The 23,379-nt window shown below is 40.0% G+C and overlaps 1 protein-coding gene across 3 annotated transcripts in view; it reads right to left on the reverse strand.

The window, feature by feature from the left end:
- The window catches only part of egln1 (egl nine 1-like protein), a 46,090-nt gene that overhangs the window by 20,933 nt on the left and 1,778 nt on the right, over positions 1–23,379 (reverse strand). The window contains exon 1 of one of the 3 annotated variants that reach the window (XM_090204179.1): positions 16,991–18,101. The exons of 1 other annotated variant lie outside the window; for it this stretch is intronic. Coding sequence is in view for 1 of the 2 variants with exons in the window: in NM_001281330.1 (NP_001268259.1) it covers positions 17,008–17,799 (792 nt within the window). In the remaining variant the exon portion in view is untranslated. 3 annotated transcript variants of the gene reach the window in all.

Here is a 23,379-nt window from a genome sequence, read left to right on the forward strand (position 1 = left end):
TAGAAATCCTGGTTGGGGGATTACGGATTTCCTGCTTTTTCGCTCCTGAATCCAGGAATCCACCAACAGGGATTTTGGAAAAACCAGGGAATTGATTAAAAGTTTTGCAACCCTACGCATACCATATTATGACAACAGCGGCCTACAAAACGCAAGAAACATCTCATACTGTAAGCACTTAATATGCATAACAAGACTGTTATAGGGGGTTGAGGGTAATTTGGTAACTGTGACCTGAAATTGCAGCTCTTGTTACTTTATTTTCCAGATGTTTAATGAATGTTTTATGTAAATAAAGTTGATGGTGATCAGTTACATTTTATACCGCACTTGCTGCAAGCAGACGTGAGAAAGCCAATGTATGTGTAATGCAATAGACATGTATTGGAGCGAGGTACTCGCTTACTGTAGGCACAATGCATAAATGGGTCACAGCTCTGAACTGTATAAGGCCACACAAATGGAATAGGCTATATTGCACTTAGCATTGAGCATTATGCGCTTCAACACTCCAGTCTTTGCACACTTGGAGTGAGTGTATCGGTGTCCGAGTGTAAATGTCTGAGTGTAAATGTCTGAGTATTCCAGTGTTTGTGTGTCTGAAGGTGAGGGTGTCTGTGCATGTTTCAGTCTTTCTGTGTAATTGCATGGTTCAACGTTTGAAAGTGAGTGTGTGTCTGTGTGTTTGTGTGTGTGAGTGATGTTTCCCACTCTCTCATCCTACTCGATCTCTGACACCGCACCACCTCCAGAGGAGGCATGGGTAGTATGCAGATTTTCATACCGTCCTTATCTCATCCCGAGATTTACGATATTACCGGCATAGCACACAAAGGGGAGCTAAAAACACGAGAAAAGCTAATTGACCTTCTATTATCAAAATGCTAACAAAATTAGCACAAACTAATAGCAAAATCACATAGACACTGTTAGCTAACTGCTAACGAGTGAAAAACAAACAAACTAATTGCAAAGACAAGGAAATCGAGCTCATAAAGCTATACAAGTTAGTAGCTACCGAATGTCATTTTTCAGTGAGTTTACATTTACAAGCAAAAGTGAACTAGGGGAATTGTGCAAATAAAGATGTGATGCATGCTTTTCTCAAGGAAGAGCAGCATGTGTAAACCGAGCAGATGGAGAAAGAACAGAGGAGGAAAAATGCTAATAGGAAGCACAGGGAAAAAATTGTAACTGTGCAGATAACTCATCCAGAGTTTTTGACTTCTGGCAGAAAGCCATTAGTAGTGAATTGCATTACCTCATGTGTTCGCCTTTACAACTGAGACACGCCGATAGACACGCCGATGGACATACCGGCTCCTGCTGTGCTATTTAAAAACAAACACGCGACTGGCTCAACTGTTCTGGGGAACTACGGTAAGCTTCATAATGTAAAATAATGTCACAGGTGAAATTAAGAACGCAATCTGCTTTATCTCCTAACGTATAACACAAGTTGACTGCAGGTATTAACTTAATTAAAACCTTTTCACAAGTGAGTTCCAAATATCTCTGATGGTCGCCCCGTCGTGAGTCGTTTTATGCACATGATGTCAGAATGCACTCACTGTTCTTAAATGTGATTTTACACAACAGGACAGTTAACACGCACTGCCTGCTAATTATCTATAGGCTATGTTTAAACTTGTCAATTTCAAATTATTTTCTAACAAATTATATTTTTTAAGAACAGTTTGAATTGAGGTGTGTTCCGCCTCCTCATTAATTCACATAGAAGTAGCCCATTTCAGCGTTGCGGACAATTTATGTTTGAGGCTTTACTGAGCCGGATAAACTTCACTCATGTTTGCGCAGATCAAATATGCATATATTTGCGCAGTCTTGCAAGAATTGGAAAATTCTCTTGCTGGCGCTCGCTTTGCCTTCCTTGTTGTTTTCCTTACAAATAATAACGTTGGACATGTGTGCGTTCCTATCAAAGTAAGTTCCTTATTTTTTTGTATATCGTGTTGTCGTTTCTACTGTAGGCGCATACAGTATCTATCCGTGTAAGTATGTATGGAGCATAATGTATTTACAGTTTTATTCACCTGTTTTCAAGTACTACTGACAAATAATGCATCCCGATTATTGCATTTATTGCAATGGACACCTACGATGTGTGAAAAAATACTTTTTTGAAGGTTGTACTATAAACCGACCAAACTCATCTTATCTCCTATTATCTGTGGTTGATGCGAGGAAGAAAAGAAAAAGCAAGGCACAAACTACCCATCGTCAGATTACTTAATAGAAAGTGTTTTACTCAATTATTTTGATCAGTGGTGAGCTCACCCGTGATGTGATTAATTATAAATAGTAATTGCTATTAGCTAATTCATATTGTAGTTTCTATCAGCCGAGAGTTAGAAAAATATGACTGCTTGTGTTACTTCAATCTTCCCTCAGTTAGCGGCAGAACAAATGTAGCCTAAATCTTTCTAGTTCGGATGATTGTGTTACGCTGTACATACTTCTGTGAACGTCTGATCATTCCATCCAAAAATAAACTGGTCACATTCTGGACATAACTTTGTAAGGACTGTGTTTGTGCAAAATGTCAGCTCAAATGCTGGCCAGCTCAAATGCTGATTGACACAACAATCGAAAATGAACGTTCGAAATAAGCGTTCTAACCAAGAGGTATGATCGTACGCAACAGGGACCACTGTAGGATGATCACATCCGTTTGTTGGTAAGTGTGAAATGGTTAAAAGTTAGCTACAAATATTGGTGAAAAACTTCATAGTTTAGATGGTTTTGAAAAAACATCCTGCTGCTTTTTTCAATACCCCGGTATACCACAGGAGGTTGGAGGCACCTTAATTGGGGAGGACAGGCTCGTGGTAATGGCTGGAGCCGAATGAGTGGAATGGTATCAAATACGTCAAACACATTCTTTCCATATGTTTGATGCCATTCCATTCACTCCGTTCCAGACATTATTGTGATTTATTGTTATCCCTTCAGCAGCCTCCACTGCGGTATATGGTATAAATGGTATACTGCCCAAGCCTACTTCAGGGTGAAGAGTGGCTGAACTGATCTAAACTCAGCGGTGGCTGTGTCGGCAGCTGGAGCCCATCCAGACAGGCTTTATTTTAATGATCGTGCTACGTGCGGTGCGTGATGCTGCTTGTCTGTCTGTCTTCTAGCTGGCTGCTGTTTCTCTAGCGGGGAGTGGGGACTAGCCCTGGCACTAGAAGAGCATCCAGGCCAGGCTCAACCGGTGTTGGAGTAAACACATTTGTTATGGTCAAGAGAGGGAGGTTAGCGAGCCAATTGAGACGGGTCATGCACAACCCCCGCAGTGTGCAGTTTACGCTACATTAGTTACTGTCTGACAGACATTTAGTGTTTGAGATGAAGGACCTGAACTGCCTTCAAAGTGACCTTTTAAAGTGAGACTGACTTTCAAGAAGGATGTGCACTGTTTTATGCTTTAAGCTGGATTTATATAAAGCAGCTGTTTAAAAAGCAACTGTTTTCACTCTTTCAATGCAACTTCACTTAGATCACGAAGCAACTCACCCACGTTTGAAATTACCTGCAATATTCAATCAAAGTCGATAAATATGCTCTTCTTTACGGCAGTGTTCTACAATTTACCCACCCAGGGTGTGGACATTTCTGTTCTATCCCAGCGCTAAACACACCACATTCAACTTATCAGGGGCTTGAGTGTGCAAAAGCTATGGGTCCCCCAAGATCAGGGAAGAGAATTGCACTACTGTAAGAATTTGTTACAACAAGTTGTGCGTATTGCTTATTGGCCAAGTCCATGTAGTCCATCCCGGTATTGGTAAGCTTTCCACAGTTTATGGACTAATGAACACAACCCTGGATAAACCATCTATGTGTCTCACTAGAGAGCTCAGCCTGTTTTGTTGACATTCCCTAAATTGCTGTTTTAGCCTTTAGCCTGTAGCCTGTGAGGGTCAACCCATTGCATCGCTGCCCGTCCAAACAAGCCCCTAAATGAATCAATAGCGCTTCCTAGACAGGATAAAAATGGTGGGGAAACTGCCAGGACAGGTTCAAACAATCCTAAAGCAGCCAGCCAGTAACTCACCAAAGGTTTTTGGAATTTTTATGAGGCCTGAGACAACCAGTATACACAACCAGGAGGAATTATGCCATAGGTTTCCCATTACCATGTGTGGACCACTGCATTTTGTAGGTCCCCATAAGTAAGATTCTTTAGGGAGCGCAGGTGGATCCCAAATGAATGCAATGGGCCATGTTAAAGGGAAAGGGGTAGTGTACAATTTTTGCCTAGTAACTTGAGCATTTCCTCATTGTCTAGTAGGTGCTAACATGCTATTGTACTAAAGGTCAGAGAAACCAGTATGGCCCTGTTGCCCGTATCAGTGTCTGCAGGAAGTGCTGCTTTGGCGCTTCTCAAACATCCTGTTGTAGTGCACGGCCACAAGGAGATGACACGGCTGAGCAAACTGACAGATGAAACTGGACCAGCTGCATTGAACTGTTGCCAATTTCCTTGAATTTGTACAAAAGTCTATCAATTGCAGCTGACATGTCCTTTGAATTGTCAAACAGGAAAGTACACAGGAAAATCTCCTAAGCAATTTTAACACCCACAGTGCTTAAATAAACACTTTCAACATGTACATACATGTACACCTGGAAAAGCGTTAAATTAACTTTGAAAAGTGTTGATAAATGAACACATTTTAAAATGTCAAAGTCCATCAATCAAGACAACTTTAGCGTGTTAGGCACCCAACACTTTCGGTGACAAATGTAGATTTCAAAATAGTGACAAGCGACAAAAAACATTGATGTACAATTTTTCGGGCAAATAAGTCCAAGCCTTGCAATCATGGAAAGGGGACATTTTCTTGTTCTTTAAGACCTTGACAGAGTGCATTTGTGCTAAGTCCCAGGACCACTGGAAAACAATCAATTAGGAAACAATAATGAACGTTTTTTCCCCCAATTTGTTAGCGGATATGGCACACAATATCATGGTCAGTCTGTTTATTTTCCTACTGTTTAGGCCTAACACCCAGAAAATTTTAAAATGAAACCTTCAAGCCTGGACACTAGTCTGCTTCTCACAAACTAACGACTGAGGCAAACGTCAAATTATTATAGAAAATAAACAAGCCACTATTTAATCTTGCAGGGCGGATTACTTCCTATCAAATATCACTTGAAAGCCCTATCTGTACTCTAGGGAGATGATTGTTTTCCTTTAACACCATACCATAGTGTTGTTTCCAGTGTAGAATTACTGTAATTTCATATTACTTTGAGATCTTGACACCAGATACCAATTTTAGTTAACACAAAAGCCAGGCTTTTCTTGTAGTGAAATGTTGCTTTTTGCATTCCCCATGTCAACCACAGAACCAATCATTATAGACAGAAGATACATCAAGAGACAGAGCATGTCCGGGTTCCAAAAGCAACATTCTCTGGGTAGTTTAGAAGTTGTTTGTTTGGTTAGACACCCATCAGTAAAGTTCATAGAATCCGGGGCTTACGTTACAAGCAAGCAGAGCTCCACTGTTTTCCATGGCAGACAAAGTTGAGCTTCATGCATATGTCTGTCTGTGTATAGAGACTGATAAGGGAAGCAATCCAATCTACGTCCAAACAGTCACTGATCTATCAGGGGTCGTCCTTCTTCACAGCTGTGACAGAACAAACTCAGTCACCTTGCTAGCCAACAGTTGAGAGAACTACAGCAGCTCAAAGGGTTCAGAGACATACCCCCAAACAAAATGGCAGTTACATCAGTGTATTTTTTCTCTATTGGTCTAATAACTTAAAGAGGCTATATGTAATATCTGCCGGAAGGTGATCTTGAGCCAAATGGGTACCCTAAATGGACTGAAATCGCCCATTGTCCAGAAATGTCCTCATTGGACAGAGTGACCTTTTTCACAACCATGAGTAAAAGCATACATTGTTTCCCCAATATTTTTTCATGGATTTGTGTGAAAACAGGAAATGCATGTATAAACATATAATATGCATATGAAACATGCAGCCAACATCCAAGCCACAATTTGACTTAAACAATGAGAACTAAACTTCCAAAGTGTATCTTTAAGGCAATTGTCCTCTAAAACACAACACAAGTAAGGGCCCAAAGCTGGCGGTAAAGGGGTGTTCCTCACATGCAGGAAATGTGAAGGTCGTCCTGGCGATGGATGACTCAAATACGTCCTATCAGTAGCATAGGGTGCAGCCTGCCAGGAAGTCCCTGTTTAAAGAAATGGTCTCAAGTTTTTATATCAGAGAGTTCAGAACAATAGAGAGAGATGATACACAGCAGTTTGGCTGAGCCTCTACCTTTAAACCCCTATTGAGCAGATTCCTAACTGAAGATAAGTGCACATCACAGCATCTTTTTGGGTACATCTTCAAACCTCAAAACATTGAGTTTGTGTGTTAAGAGGGGGTGGGCCCCATGTGTTGAGCTTGAGTGGTGGGCCTGTGGACTTTGCAATGAACCCCTGGCAAGAACCTATAGGGGCCACAACAGATGCATACCTTAGTGAACTAGTCCTCTCGACGGGGGCAGATTGTGGAATGAAGTAATGATAAACCATGAGAGTTTGGCAGTAGAGTGCCGTTAACAGCTGGTGAGAGAGGCGCAAGGGGCCAAGGTCCACTACACATCCGAAAGTCAAGGGGACATGAGCAGGGCAGCAATTACGCTTGCATTGCTCTCCATACAGCTCAGTCAAAGGTATTCGAATAGCTTTGCATTGAATTATTTTGCATCACCGGTCAACCAGTTAACAGTAGACACCAACACTGTACATAGAATGGTTAAGACTTCAAAGTTTGTCAAGAGATTAGGCTTAATGAGTGCATACTAGCAGCGTGATTCAGCTGGTGTGTGTGGATAGACTGGATGAATAACACAGTACTGTATTGTAACCCTAGTACAGTTCTGTCTGGTGGAGGGGTGAAGACTGATCGCACGACTAGATGTGTACCAACGGTTGCGTGCCATGTCATTGACTGTGCAGTTGGGCATCAGATGGAATATAGTGACCCCCTTGGCATTTTTCCTATTTTGTTGTCTTACAACCTGGAATTAAAATTGATTTTTGGGGGGTTTGTATCATTTGATTTACACAACATGCCTACCACTTTGAAGACGCAAAACATTTTTTATTGTGAAAAAAAACTAGACGAAAAAAACAGAACTTGAGCGTCCATAACTATTCACCCCTCCAAAGTCAATACTTTGTAGAGCCACCTTTCGCAGCAAATACAGCTGCAAGTCTCTTGGGGTATGTCTCTATAAGCTTAGCACATCTAGCCACTGGGATTTTTGCCCTTTCTTCAAGGCAAAACTGTTCCTGCTCCTTCAAGTTGGATGGGTTCTGCCGGTGTACAGCAATCTTTAAGTCATAACACAGATTCTCAATTGGATTGAGGTCTGGACTTTGACTAGGCCATTCCAAGACATTTAAATGTTTCCCCTTAAACCACTTGAGTGTTGCTTTAGCAGTATGCTTAGGGTCATTGTCCTGCTGGAAGGTGAACCTCCATCCCAATCTCAAATCTCTGGAAGACTGAAACAGGTTTCCCTCAAGAATTTCCCTGTATTTAGCGCCATCCATCATTCCTTCAATTCCGACCAGTTTCCCAGTCCCTGCTGATGAAAAACATCCCCACAGCATGATGCTGCCACCACCATGCTTCACTGTAGGGATGATGTTCTCGGGGTGATTAGAGGTGTTGGGTTTGCACCAGACATAGCGTTTTCCTTGATGGCCAAAAGGCTCAATTTTAGTCTGATCTGACCAGAGTACCTTCTTCCATATGTTTGGGGAGTATCCCACATGACTTTTGGCGAACACCAAATGTGTTTGCTTATTTCTTTCTTTAAGCAATGGATTTTTTTCTGGCCACTCTTCTGTAAAGTCCAGCTCTGTGGAGTGTACAGCTTAAAGTGGTCCTATGGACAGATACTCCAATCTCCGCTGTGGAGCTCCTTCAGGGTTATCTTTGGTCTTTGTTGTAGCTCTGATTAATGCCCTCTTTGCCTGGTCCGTGAGTTTTGGTGGGCGGCCCTCTCTTAGTAGATTTGTTGTGGTGCCATATTTTTCAACATTTTTAATAATGGATTTAATGGTGTTCTATGCGATGTTCAAAGTTTCTGATATTTTTTTATAACCCAACCCTGGTCTGTACTTCTCCACAACTTTGTCCCTGACCTGTTTGGAGACCTCATTGGTCTTCATAGTGCTGCTTGCTTGGTGGTGCCCCTTGCTTATTGGTGTTGCAGACTCTGGGGCCTTTCAAAACAGGTGTATATATACTCAGATCGTGTGACACTTAAATCAAGTCCACATGTGTTCAATCTTAACTAATTATTTGACTTCTGGATGTAATTGGTTCGCTTATATTTTAACTTCTCTAGGGTAGGAGGCATTATTAGGAATTTTGGATGAAAAGCGTGCCCAAATTAAACTGCCTACTACTCAGCCATAAAATCTAGAATATGCATATAATTAGTATATTTGGATAGAAAACACTCTGACGTTTCTAAAACTGTTTGAATGATGTCTGTGAGTATAACACAACTCACATGGCAGGCAAAAACCTGAGAAGAAAATCCAACCAGGAAGTGGGAAATTTGAGTTTGTAGTTTTTCAAGTCATTGCCTATTAAATATACAGTGTCTATGGGGTCATATTGCACTTCCCAAGGCTTCCACTAGATGTCAACAGTCTTTAGAACCTTGTTTGAGGTTTCTACAGTGAAGGAGGGGGGAATGGGAGCTAAATGAGTCAGAGGTCTGCCAGAGTGCCATAAGCTGACCAGGTGAGAGTTAGCTTGCATTCCGTTGCATTTCTACAGACAAAGGAATTCTCCGGTTGGAACGTTATTGAAGATTTATGATAAAAACATCCTAAAGATTGATTCTATACTTCGTTTAACATGTTTCTACGAACTGTAATATAACTTTTCGTCTGGACCTAGTGCTCGCGCCTCATGAGTTTTGATTGTGTACTAAACGCGCAAACAAAAAGGAGGTATTTGGACATAAATTGACTTTATCGAACAAATCAAACATTTATTGTGGAACTGGGATTCCTGGGAGTGCATTCTGATGAAGATCAAAGGTAAGTGAATATTTATAATGCTATTTCTGACTTCTGTTGATTCCACAACATGGCGGATATCTGTATAGCTTGTTTTTGTTGTCTGAGCGCTGTACTCAGATTATTGCATGGTGCGCTTTTTCAGTAAAGTTTTTTTGAAATCTGACACAGCGGTTGCATTAAGGAGAAGGGGATCTAAAATTCCATGCTTAACAGTTGTATCTTTTAGCAATGTTTATTATGAGTATTTCTGTAAATTGATGTGGCTCTCTGCAAAATCACCGGATGTTTTGGAACTACTGAACATAATGCTCCAATGTAAACTCAGATTTTTGGATATAAAATATGAACTTTTTCGAACAAAACATACATGTATTGTGTAACATGAAGTCCTATGAGTGTCATCTGATGAAGATCATCAAAGGTTAGTGATACATTTTCTCTCTATTTCTGCTTTTTGTGACTCTTCTCTTTGGCTGGAAAAATGGCTGGGTTTTTCTGCGACTTGGCTCTGACCTAACATAATCGTTTGGGGTGCTTTCGTCGTAAAGCCTTTTTGAAATCGGACACTGTGGCTGGATTTACAACAAGTGTATCTTCAAAATGGTGTAAAATACTTGTATGTTTGAGGAATTTTAATTATGGGATTTCTGTTTTGAATTTGGCGACCTGCAGTTTCACTGGCTGTTGATGGGGTGGGACGCTAGCGATAAAGTCGGGCAGGAACTCAGTCATAAAGTAGGGGACGTTTCGGAACCGACAATCAGTCCAACACCGTCAGTGGTCGACCATCACCCACAGGTGTCTACCGCATCCTCGCCGTTAGTTGGACATGAGCGATTGGCCGTCATTCCCAGATTCATGTATAATCTTGTTTGTCAGTGGCAAGCCATCGCTGAATCCTTTCTATCGGTTTTAGGATTAACACTTTTGACTGCCCATTAATTTCATTTTTATTATTCTGCCATTTTAAGTCATGCCCGTCGCCCCTCCGTTCTTGACTTTTCCTAAATAAGTATATATAACACACTGTCGATGTTAGAATCGTATTATCACAAACAGAACTGGAGTGAATGGTTATTCCCCATTGGCCCTCCTTTTCCCGACAGTTGAAAGTGCAGTGCCCAGCTGATAGTCACCCCAATAATTGCCTCGGAGCTAAACCTGAACTATACCGGAACTAATTTCACACATATGAAAACAGATTAAATAAATGAAGTAAAGTATGATTAGGGGTAAAAGGGTATGAATGGGTTGATGAGCAAGAGAAAGATGCATAATTATGTAACCGCCAATTGTGAATGAAGAACAGGATGGGCCATTCTATTGTAGTGATCTGTTCTAATTATAATCTACAAAATGACATGTACCCTATATCAGGGTTGGCAAAGGGAGCTATGTCACCATGGACAATTTCTTTACTCCACTGTCATTGGCAGGCACCATGAACAAAGTGAGGTGGGAGATCCCTCCCTCTGTGCAAAATAAGGCATTGCACAGCCATTGTACTCCACAATATGGCTGAAGAATGACAAGACGACGGGGACACAACAAAGCGAGAACTGAAGACTATTATGCATTACAACCAAACAAAGGTGCGGTGCATTCGGAAAGTATTCAGACCACTTGACTTTTTCCACATTTTGTTACGTTACAGACATTCTAAAATTGATTAAATTGTTTGTTCCCTCATCAATCTACACACAATACCCCATAATGACAAAGCAAAAACATATTTTTATAAACTTTAATACAGTACCAGTCAAAAGTTTGGACACACCTACTCATTCATGGGTTTTTCTTAATGTTTACTATTTTCTACATTGTAGAATAACCATAATTTCCATTTTACCAAATATGGCTCTCTTCTACCACCCCTACCTTGTCACAACAAAACTGATTGGCTCAAAAGCATTAAGAAGGAAAGACATTCCACAAATTAACTTTTAACGTGGCACACCTGTTAATTGAAATGCATTCAAACTGACTACCTCACAAAGCTGGTTGATAGAATGCCAAGAGTGTGCAATACTGTCATCAAGGCAAAGGGTGGCTACTTTGAAGAATCTCAAATATATATATTTTTTGGTTACTACATTACTCCATATGTGTTATTTCATAGTTTTGATGTCTTCACTGTTATTCTACAATGTAGAAAATAGTAAAAATAAAGAAACTTTGTTGAAGCACCTTTGGCAGCAATTACAGCATCGAGTCTGCTTGGGTATGACGCTACAAGCTAGGCACACGTATTTGGGGAGTTCCTCACATTCTTTTCTCCAGCTCTGTCAGGTTGGATGGGGAGCGTCGCTGCACAGCTATTATTAGGTCTCTCCGGAGATGTTCGATTGGGTTCAAGTCCGGGCCTCTCAAGGACATTCATAAATTTGAACCAAAGCCACTCCTGAATTATCTTGGCTGTGTGCTTAGGGTTGTTGTCCTGTTATTAGGTGAATCTTCGCACCAATCTGATGTTCTGAGCGCTCTGGAGCAGGTTTTCAACAAGGATCTCTCTGCATTTTGCAAAGTTCATCTTTCCCACGATCCTGACTAATCTCCCCGCCGCTGAAAAACATCCCCACAGCATGATGCTGCCACCATGCTTCACCGTAGGAATGGTGCCAGGTTTCCTCCAGACGTGACGCTTGGCATTTGGGCCAAATAGTTGCTATTTTTTTTGCAGATAGATTGTAGCTTCCATCAATTGTACGTCAGTGCATAATTTCCAATCCCCCATATCATTTTTGAAAATATACACATACACACACTACATATTTTTTTAATATACATTTTTCCTTTATTACCCTACTACCCCTGCCACAATTGGTGCAAACTAGTGAACAACAACACTCACCTGTTTTTCCATCTTCTACATATTATATACATTTTATGGCCAGTCTATTTTACAATATTTCTATTTTGTTTGTTTTTACTCCAGTCCTTCCTCTACCCTCAACCTCTTCCATCTATTTCTGATGCCCATTTTATTTGCCATATCTCTCAAACTGTGCTCTTTAAAAAAAAGTTCTCAACCTATATTCGTTTTACGGGCACAGTATGTTTTACATTGGTTATCTTGTTATTAGTCGCAACCTTCAGCTCCATTCAAAACCTCCCATCCATCTCTTAACACCATCCTTATTGGATTTCAATTTGCCATATATTTTTCAACCGCGCTGTGATGTTTCATGAAAGTCCTGAACCTTTCTATTCTCATTGTTTCTACCGATTGTAAATATTTTTTTTGCTAAAAGTATTATTATATTATTAAATCGATTGACTGTGACTTTTCAGATCGCACAGTAGTGCAGGGTTAGCTCCAGGTAAATATTGCAAATCTTCAGCCATTCCTGGATCTATGACCAAAAACAAGCTACATATGGACAGTACCAAAACAAATGATCTAATGATTCTGCCTTTTCACAGCAAAATCTGCAGAGCTGGGAAAGTTCTATCCGCCATATAAATAACATTCTATTGATTGCAAGAATGTTGAATAATAATTTAAATTGAAAAATATATATGTTTTGAATCCGGCCTCATTTTGCGTATCAGTTCATAAACCATGTGCCATGGAAAAATCTCTTCCCATCTACTTCGCAGTCTATATGGCAATTTTTTGGTCATTAAATGAAACTGGTATACTTTTTTCTTTATCACTATTTTCTTTAACCAATTATGGTCTTTAATGCAGGGCCGACAGACAAGTTACTTACTCTTTCCGCTTTCCTCTTACATTTTTGTGGTAATGCTGCAATTAGTTGGTTGTAATTTTGGGTCAAGCAGAAATTGACATATGCTTTTGTTAGCTGCATGTATGAATAAAAACATGAGCTGGCGAACACCCAGAAAAAAGTATGTATGACATAACTCTACCAGTCGTATTTATGATATAATTTACGAAGATTTACTTTTTTTTTTAATTAAAAACTAAGTGAGAGGTCTAATGCTTTAATATTTATTCATTTCTGTCATTCGAATTCATATTCATTATATAAATAGGCCCGTTTTTATTATTTTCTGGCTTGCCGTTCCAAATAAAATGGAATATTTTTTCTCTCTCCATTTAATACAAAAAAACTGTTCACTAGGTGTAGGCAAGACCATAAACAAATAGGTAAACTGGGACATGACTAAAAAGAGTTAATCAGGGTGATTTTTCCACAAATAGAAAGGTATTTGCCTTTCCGTGGTAGCATTATCTTAACTATTTTTGCAAACTTTCTATAAAAATGTATTGGAGGGATGGAGGCCACTGTGTTCTTGGGGACCTTCAATGCGGCAGACATTTTTTGGTACCCCGTCCCCAGATCTGTGCCTCGACACAATGCTGTCTCTGAGCTCTACGGACAATTAATTCAATCTAATTTCTTGGTTTTTGCTTATATAGACAGGTGTGTGCCTTTCCAAATCATGTCCAATCAATTGAATTTACCACAGGTGGACTCCAATCAAGTTGTAGAAACATCTCAAGGACGATCAACGGAAACAGGATGCACCTGAACTGAATTGAGTCTCATAGCAAAGTGTTTGAATACTTATGTAAATAAGGTATCTTTATATTTTTAATACATTTGCAAAAATGTCTAGAATTTTAAAATATATATATATTTTAGAATAAGGCTGTAACGTAACAAAATGTGGAAAAAGTCAAGGGGTCTGAATACTTTCCGACTGCACTGTACGTCAGTGTGCCAAGCAAGTGAACGTTACGAAGATTTGTGCCATTGCGTGAAGACACACACAATGTGAGCACGAGCTGACAATAATTATCTATTTTTGACTGCTGTCATAGACACATTCATTATAATGCCATTATTGCTTTTGTTATGATTTTTCACTATTTATCAAGGCCACTTGGTGCTTATAATGATGTTTAGGCTACTGATGTTTTCATCATCTGACCACACGTCTTGCTGACCGTGTGTCTTGGTGGTTGGGCTATTAATTTTGTCATTATAAACAGAAGCTGTTACTGTGTTCGAACACATATCCTTTCTGTTTCACTGTTGTAACAGTGGCAATCCACGAATAAAATTGATTTAACACTTGAATTTGGGTGTTTTCTGTTTTTACATATAGCATACAGTTTATTTGGGTGTTTTCTGTTATAAACTAATGAACATGTTTAATTTGAAATAAAATAACAATTATATTCTAATGTTACCCAAGGCCTTCATAAACACAACCAAATAATATTTGTTTGCGATAGCATATATGAAATATATAAATTACACTGTTAGAACATTGCAGTCAGAATGACTCCTCATTAGCTTGAAGGGGTGTCCCTCGAGGCCCAGCGGTTCTAGTGTTAAGAGTGAGAGGTTGTTAGGGTGTGTGGCACAGTGGTCCACTAAGCACACATGGCCAATAACTGCATGGGATCAAATCTTGCCCCCGCCACCACTTTCCTCATAAATATACTGAAAAACCTATGTTAGGACTGCAGAGCTCTATTATCCCTACAAAAAAAAGGGAGGTGGTGGTGGAGGGAAAGAGAATCTGGACTCCTCAGTAATAGGGAATACCCCGTTCTCTCAGTTTTTTTGTCCTATAACTAAAATATCCTAGCATATGGAAAGTAGCATATCGTAGTAACAGCTACATTTACTAAGACTAATATTTAATTAATTTAACAATTTAATAAGCATCAAGTCATTGTATTGTGAGTAACACTGATTCTGCTTTGTTTCAAGTAGTGGTGTACAGTACTTAAGTAAAATCACTTTAAAGTACTAATTAAGTTTTTTTTGGGGCGGGGGGGGTGTCTGTACTTTACTTTACTATTTACACTGGAAAAAGTATATGAACGCAACATGTGAAGTGTTGGCCCATGTTTCATGAGCTGAAATAAAAAATTCCAGAGATGTTCCATACAAAGTGTTGTGCACAAATTTGTTTACATCCCTGTCAGTGAGCATATCTCCTTTGCCAAGATAATCCATCCACCTGACAGGTGAGAAGCTGATTAAACAAGCATGATCATTACACAGGTGCACCTTGAGCTGGGGACAATTGGCATGCCGACTGCAGGAATGTTCACCAGAGCTGTTGCCATAGAATTTAATGTTCATTTCTCTACCATAAACTGGCTCCAATGTCGCTTTAAAGAATTTAGCAGTACGTCCAGCCAGCCTTCAGGGCTACTTTCAGAATTCGCTACAATACTTTCATATTCTTGTTCATACAGTGCATGCGAAAAGTATTCAAACCCCTTGACTTTTTTCACATTTTGTTACGTTACAGTCTTATTCTAAAATGTATGAAATTCATGTTTTTCTTCATCAATCTACACACAATACCCCATAATGACCAAGCGAAAACAGGTTTTTAGAAATGTTTGCTAATTAAAAATAAAATATACTTTATTCACATAAGTATTCAGACCCTTTGCTATGAGACTCGAAATTGAGCTATGGTGCATCCTGTTTCCATTGATCATCCTTTAGATGTTTCTACAACTTCATTGGAGTCCTCCTGTGGTAAATTCAATTGATTGGACATGATTTGGAAAGGCACACACCTGTCTATATAAGGTCCCACAGTTGACCAGTTCATGTCAGAACAAAAATGTCTGCAGCATTGAAGGTCCCCAAGAACACAGTGGCCTCCATCATTCTTAAATGGAAGATGTTTGGAACCACCAATAATCTTCCCTAGAGCTGGCCGCCCAGCCAAACTGAGCAATCGGGTTAGTAGGGCCTTGGTCAGGGAGGTGAGCAAGATCCTGATGGTCATTCTGAGAGAACACAAGAGTTCCTCTGTGGAGATGGGAGTACCTTCCGGAAAGACAATCATCTCTGCAGCACTCCACCAATCAGGCCTTTTAAGGAGTTTGCCAAAAGGCAGGATCAAGGGAAAGATGAACAGAGCAAAGTACAGATAGATCCCTGATGAAAACCTGTTCCAGAGGGCTCAGGACCTCAGAATGGGGTGAAGGTTCACCTTCCAACAGGACAACAACCCTAAGCACACAGCCAAGTCTCTGAATGTCCTTGAGTGGCACAGCCTGAGCCTGGACTTGAATCCAATCGAATATTTATGGAGAGACCTGAAAGTAGCTGTGTAGCGATGCTCCCCATCCAACCTGACAAGAGCTTGAGAGTATCTGCAGAAAAGAATGAGAGAAACTTCCCAAATACAGGTGTGCCAAGCTTGTAGGGTCATACCCAAGAAGACTCGAGGCTGTAATCGCTGCCAAAGGTGCTTCAACAGAGTACTGAGTAAGGGGTCTGAATACTGGGCTCACGAGTGGCGCAGCGTTCTAAGGCACTGCATCTCAGGGCTAGAGGTGTCACTACAGACACCCTGGTTGGAATCCAGGCTGGATCACAACCGGTCGTGATTGGGAGTCCCATAGGGCGGTGCACAATTGGCCCAGCGTCGTCATTGTAAAAAATAATTTGTTCTTAACTGACTTAGCTAAGGTTAAATTTAAAAAAATGTCAAATGTGATGTTTTTTTTTAATACATTTGCTAAATTTTATAAAAACATTTTTGCTTTGTCATTATGGGGTACTGTGTGTAGATTGAGGAGAGAAAGATTCTAAAATTGATTAAATTGTTTAACATAAAATGTGGGGAAAAAATCAAGGGGTCTGAATATTTTCCAAATGCACTGTATAGGCCTACTCTTATTAATTATTATATTAAGAATAGGCATATGTTATTATAAGATTATGTATTATATATTCTTATAATAGTATAATTCATATGATACCATATTCATACTATTACACATTTTTAAATATTTGATTCCTGTTTTCAATATTACGATTATGTTGCTGCAAAAACAAATGTTTAAGAGTCATAACTTTTAAATAGTCCTAACTGGAGAGGATAAATAACTATTTCAATATGTTAACATCTAATAATAATGTGTAACTCACTTTCAGTGTTTACTTACTTTCGTCCTTCCATTTATTTTGTAGTTTCCCAGTTTACCATTACAGTGTCGGACCAAGTCGTCCATGCGACTCATGAGAAAGGCTATCTTCTCGCAACCAGGCTCTCTTCCTTCAGTCCAAGTTATTTTGTCTCCTCGTATATCTTTAGTGGAGTCGCTTCTTTGACTAACCAACTGTCCGTCAGTAAATTTACCAGTCTTGTGGAGGGCTCTCACATCTTCCAAAATACTCAGTCCAGTCTCTTCTCCAAGGAAATTGTCAACAACACAGATGCCGTGCTTATTCATACATGGAACGATATAGTTCATAGCCAGTTTTTCCGGGGGGGACATCGTTTGTCCGTTGGTCTTATAGCTGAGCTTAATTCCTTCCCCAGTCTGCTTGCTGTCAGACACACTACCCGAGCGAGTTGCCGAAGTGATCAAATATTTCATTCTTTCGCCATCTGCAGGCGGATTTGAACGTCCAGTGTTTGTGGTGCTCTGAGAAGCTGTGTCATTCTGTTGCTCGGTGCTTTTATTTTTGAACCGCTTGCCTTGCCCTCCTTTGCCAGTCCGTGCGGGCTGTTGTGTTGATTCGGGCTGCGGCTGACACTGAGGTTTTTCGGCCTCTTTGCAAAACTGCTTGTGCTTCTTCCAGTCCGATTTCTGGTGTTCTTTACTACAGTAGAACGAGTTCCGACATCGTCCACATTTAAGCAGGTTTTCCATCTTTCCACAAAGCTCACAATACTGCTGGTCCCTGTCCAAATCGGTCACGACGGCGCTTTCCTTCGCGCTCTCCGTCTCCATGCTTAAGGCAGAACGAGCACCCCTTTAAACCTAGCTCCTTTGACGCGCTGCTACCGTGTAAGTTTTGGAAGACTCCCAAAACAATACAAAACGAAATTGGAGAGCGGCGGCATCCCAGTTAAATTATTTAATCACGTGGTGAATTTCCCTCCTTTTGGGTTTGGTAATAGATAAAATACTGTTTGAGCACGACAACCAATTGCCTGACTCTCGTTTGCAGTGTGTCGTTCTGGTCGAGTCGCATGGCGCCGACGCACCGTACCCCACCCCCTCCCCCCTCAACTTCACTCCACACGTAGTCCAAAGTAACCCAACCCCTGACGTCAGCATAACGAGGGCAGGGCCAACGGCTGAGGGGGCCAAGGCCCGTTCAAAGGTAGAAACAAAGCGTGCCGTTTTTTCCAATTCGCCGTTGTTTTTGTCATTCAGATCGTTATTAAGCTATAAGCACTCATTATTTTATATTTTCAGTTTCAGTTAAAGTGGTTGTTTACATCAGCATGTTATGTTTACTTATTATAAATGTGTTACTAAATTATGAATGTGTTATGAAGTCCTTAGGTATACATTTCATGATTTGATGTCCCCAATGTTCTTTTCATAATTAAATAGAAAGAGTTTTGACCCGCAATGAAGCTTTGTTAATTTGCAATATGAAATTAGCCTATTTTGGACACTCATCCATATATGCTGTCATTCATCAAAAGTACTTTTATACTAGGATGAAGAGTGACAATAACCTAACATTAAAACAACTATATATTCAGAGTTGATTTTAAACATATGATGCAACGTTATAAATATAATATCATAATAATCATAAAATCAGAAATATATCTCCTATATCATAAACCAGAAATACCTGGACTGTAATGATAATAAACAGATAATAGACTACCCATTGATGTTTGACTCATTCACTGAAAACAGATACTGACGAAAGGTCGTGTTCCTTTACCCACAAATTCCTCGACACCAGCAGCATATAATAAATGAGGATTAATATTAAACCGAGTTGAACACCTGCTTGGTAAATACTGGCACTCTTACAGGAACTGTTGGAGCGGCTGCACGTACACAGTTGGCTTCAGTCCTTTTAGAGAGGAGGACCTCATATAACACTCGACCTTCACCTCTCCTGAAGAGGAAGACATTAATGTGTTTCATTGTAAAATCAAGGAAGACCAACCTGCAACCTTACTGTCTCCAGGGTTATAATAAACCGTGAATTGGAAGTGTATCATTGCTAAAGTCAAAATTATAATGCTCAACTTTGGAATAAAAGGGTGTTGGAGCATTTAAAAAGTTGAGCATGCAATTCAAATAAAATATGGTTCAAATATCAACAACAACAACAATATTTGGATAGGGATAATACCCATTATGCTGTATAATCAGAGGGATAAAAATGTAGTATAAAACGACAACAGCACAAATCGCCAAGTAGAAACATTTGGTGACACTTTCTATGAGGCACACATACCTTAAAATTGCATAATGCCTTATGATATACTTATTGTAAATTATAACACTATAAAGTGTTACCAAGTTTCTTCTAGGCACTAGACTAGGGCCAACTCAGCCACCACATGAAGTGTGCCAAGGCACTGATTATGACATGCCACCCTTGGATATGACATAAAAATCACCCAAATATTAATATTTCCCATTGCTATCTTAGAGAGAGGTAGAGAATTGGTCTGGGACAGACATATTGTCTGCCATGTTTTTGAAGGGAACATTAGGGGCTTTTTCCAACTGCTTTTTACTGTAGTTATCTTGAAGTTAATTTTAGATTACAGTCCCGAGGGAATTGCTTTTCCATCTAAGCTGACTTGACCACTGGCCCTTTCCCAACAATTCAAGCTGTCTTTAAAACTAATATAGTTTTGATCAACTTTTCTAAATTAATCGACATCCCAACATTGTGGCGGTTATCTCACAGCAAAGAAAGTGTAGATGTTGTTAAATAACACACGGTGTTAGCTACCTCTGTGTAGTGTGGAACAAAATAGACACTTTTTAGTGTTACATTTAACACTATTAGTGTTAGCTTTCAGGGAGTTTCAGTAACTGTAAAGAATTGATAATCAACACTAATACAGTTGACTACTTTTGAACACTGTAGAGTTTTAACTTTAATTATACATTGTAAAACCTAAAGGTTAAGATGTTATGTTCTCCCACAGGGAAAGTCTTTATAGTGGTTGTTGTTTGCACAGTAACCATTAACATCTCTCAGTGGCTACATCTGGGGCGTAATTATCCCTGATATGAAAAGTGCTTTGATAAGGTCTGTCTGAGTAACAGTTGGCTTGCTGGAACTTTTCCTGCTAACGCTATCTTAGATAAGCTAAGAAGGGAGGCTATCTTCACAACAACTTTTAGTAACTTTCTATGTCAGGCACATGCATTTATTATGCTTTATGATAGGCCTACCCTTGTAGTTCATTATGACACTTGCTGTAAACTGTCATAACAACTCTTAAGTAGTTATAACATCCTTATAATACACTCTCTCGCCTCTGAATTCTGAAATACCCCGTTATACAGTACCAGTCAAAAGTTTGGAAACACCTACTCATTCAAGGGTTTTTCTTTATTTTTACTATTTTCTACATTGTAGAATAATAGTGAATACATCAAAACTATGAAATAACACATATGGAATCATGTACTAACCAAAAAATGTGTTAAACAAATCAAAATATATTTTATATTTGAGATTCTTCAAAGTAGCCACCCTTTGCATTGATGACAGCTTTGCACACTCTTGGCACTCTCTTAATCAGCTTCATGAGGTAGTCACCTGGAATGCATTTCAATTAACAGTTGTGCCTTGTTAAAGTTAATTTGTGGAATGTCTTTAATTTTTTATGCATTTGAGCCAATCTGTTGTCTTGTGACAAGATAGGGGTGGTATACAGAAGATATTTGGTAAAAGACCAAGTCCATATTATGGCAAGAACAGCTCAAATAAGCAAAGAGAAACAACAGTCCATCATTACTTTAAGACATGGAAGTCAGTCAATCTGGAAAATGTCAAGAACTTTGAAAGGTTCTTCAAGTGCAGTCACAAAAACCATCATGCGCTATGATGAAACTGTCTCTCATGAGGATCGCCACAGGAAAGGAAGACCCAGAGTTACCTCTGCTGCAGAGGATAAATTCATTAGAATAACTGCACCCCTGATTGCAGCCCAAATAAATGCTTCACAGAGTTCAAGTAACAGACACATCTCAACATCAACTGTTCAGAGGAGACTGTGTGAATCAGGCCTTCATGGTCGAATTGCTGCAAAGAAACCACTACTAAAGGACACCAATAAGAAGAAGAGACTTGCTTGAGCCAAGAAGCACCAGCAATGGACATTAGACAGGTGGAAATCTGTCCTTTGGTCTGATGAAGCCAAATTTGAGATTTTTGGTTCCACGGATGATGTGTGGTTCCCACCGTGAAGCATGGAGGAGGAGGTGTGAAGGTGTGGGGGTGCTTTGTTGGTGACACTGTCTGTGATTTATTTCGAATTCAAGGCACACTTAACCACCATGGCTACCACAGCATTCTGCAGCGATACGCCATACCATATGGTTTGGGCTTAGTGGGACTATCATTTGTTTTTCAACAGGACAATGACCCAAAATGCACCTCCAGGCTGTGTAAGGGCTATTTGACCAAGAAGGAGAGTGATGGAGTGCTGCATCAGGTGACCTGGCTTCCACAATCACCTGACCTTAACCCAATTGAGATGGTTTGGGATGAGTTGGCCTGCAGAGTGAAGAAAAAGCAGCCAACAAGTGCTCAATACTGTTGGAGAAACATTCCAGTTGAAGCTGGTTGAGAGAATGCCAAGAGTGTGCAAAGCTCTCATCAAGCCAAAGGGTGGCTACTTTGAAGAATCTCAACTATAAAATATATTTAGATTTTTTTAATCACTTTTTTGTTTACTACATGATTCTGTATGTGTTATTTCATATTTTTTATGCCTTCACTGTTATTCTACAATGTAGAAAATAGTAAAAATAAAGAAAAACCCTTGAATGAGTAGGTGTATCCAAACTTTTGACTGGTACTGCATGTTTGGATAGTAGGTAGGCCTATTATATTCACTTCATGGCCAGCCTGACTGTCATCTCCTCAGTTGCTTATATGGCCCACTTTACTGGCACATATACAATGACTCAACAACATTGTCACTGGGGCACAGGGTATGTTTGGCAATAACTCACCTTCTCCTTTCTGCTCAATCTGACGGCGGCAGCGACTTTGCTCGCCCCAACACTGAATGCTTTGTTAGGCCCTGCCATGGCGGTACTGACGTTGGCACCTGCGGGTAGACCTGAACCCACACGTGGTGTTGGAAGCGTCACAGTACTGGCATTGCCAGTTTTGGCTTGCAGCTGTGTTTACCTCTCCGATGCACGTATATGCAAAACAGCTGTGTGAAAGTGACCTTTTGCAGTGTTCTGAATGAAAATTGCACAACACCATCTCATTATGGAGGCAGAGTCAAAATCATAATCAATGATTGGATAGAATGAACCCAGCAATTTATGGATAAATAGTCCAAGATATCCTTAAATCTTTGCAATTTATCCATTATTCTCACATAGGGGATTTGACTAAGCCATACCTTCACAGTAGAAGGGTGTAAGCATTTAAAGAGAACGTAGAGAGAGTACTCAAGCAACAGCACATTCACGACCCATATAAACTCCCACATCTCTCAGTCTATGATGTATTGTCTCGCTAAGAAAGGCCCAGTCGACCCAAAGTGATAAGAGCCCTGTTTTTTTTTTATCAGATGCATACCAGATATAAATTCCTGCCCCTATCTACATGGCGGCTCTATTACCACCTCCATTAGAGGGTATCACAACATACCAACCCCTTTCAGAAGATGCCGCAAAAAACGGAGGTCATTAATATACTATTTAACCGTCTCTGTTTTGTCCTCATTTTTGTGTCGCTTATGCGGTTCACCGCTCCCATGGAAAACAAGGGACCCGGTGTCTTGTTGAGGTTTTGTCCATGTGGGTAGACGTTTTGATATTCTTGGCCGCCTACCACGCCAGCTCATTTTCGAGGTTGCGTCTGAAATGGCACCCTATATTCTTCCCTATCTAGTGCACTTTTGACCAGAGCCCTATGGCCTATGGCCCTTAGAGCCCTAAGCACTACATAGGGAATAGGGTGCTATTTGGGATGGATCCCAACTGTTTATTGTGGAGGAAGTCAGGTGTGCTGTCTTTTTTCTCTCTCTCTCTCTCTCTCTCTCTCTCTCTCTCTCTCTCTCTCTCTCTCTCTCTCTCTCTCTCTCTCTCTCTCTCTTCCCTTTCTCCTCGTCACCTTAAATAAACCAGACGGTCCCACGAATCACACAACCATGGGCACTGCCAGGCACCTCTCTGTCACAAGGTAAACATAACAACTTGTCATAAGCTAGACATAACTAACCCTGTTGTAAGTCATAAGGTAGACAAAAGTAAGCAATGTTTCAGGCCATAGGCCATACTAGCTATACTATTCTTGTTAACCGTACTTAAATAATCAACGTAAATGTAACATTTATTTATTTA

This window comes from Oncorhynchus mykiss, chromosome 17 (assembly GCF_057628025.1).
Source record: "Oncorhynchus mykiss isolate SJ-2025 chromosome 17, ASM5762802v1, whole genome shotgun sequence".
NCBI lineage: Eukaryota > Metazoa > Chordata > Actinopteri > Salmoniformes > Salmonidae > Oncorhynchus > Oncorhynchus mykiss.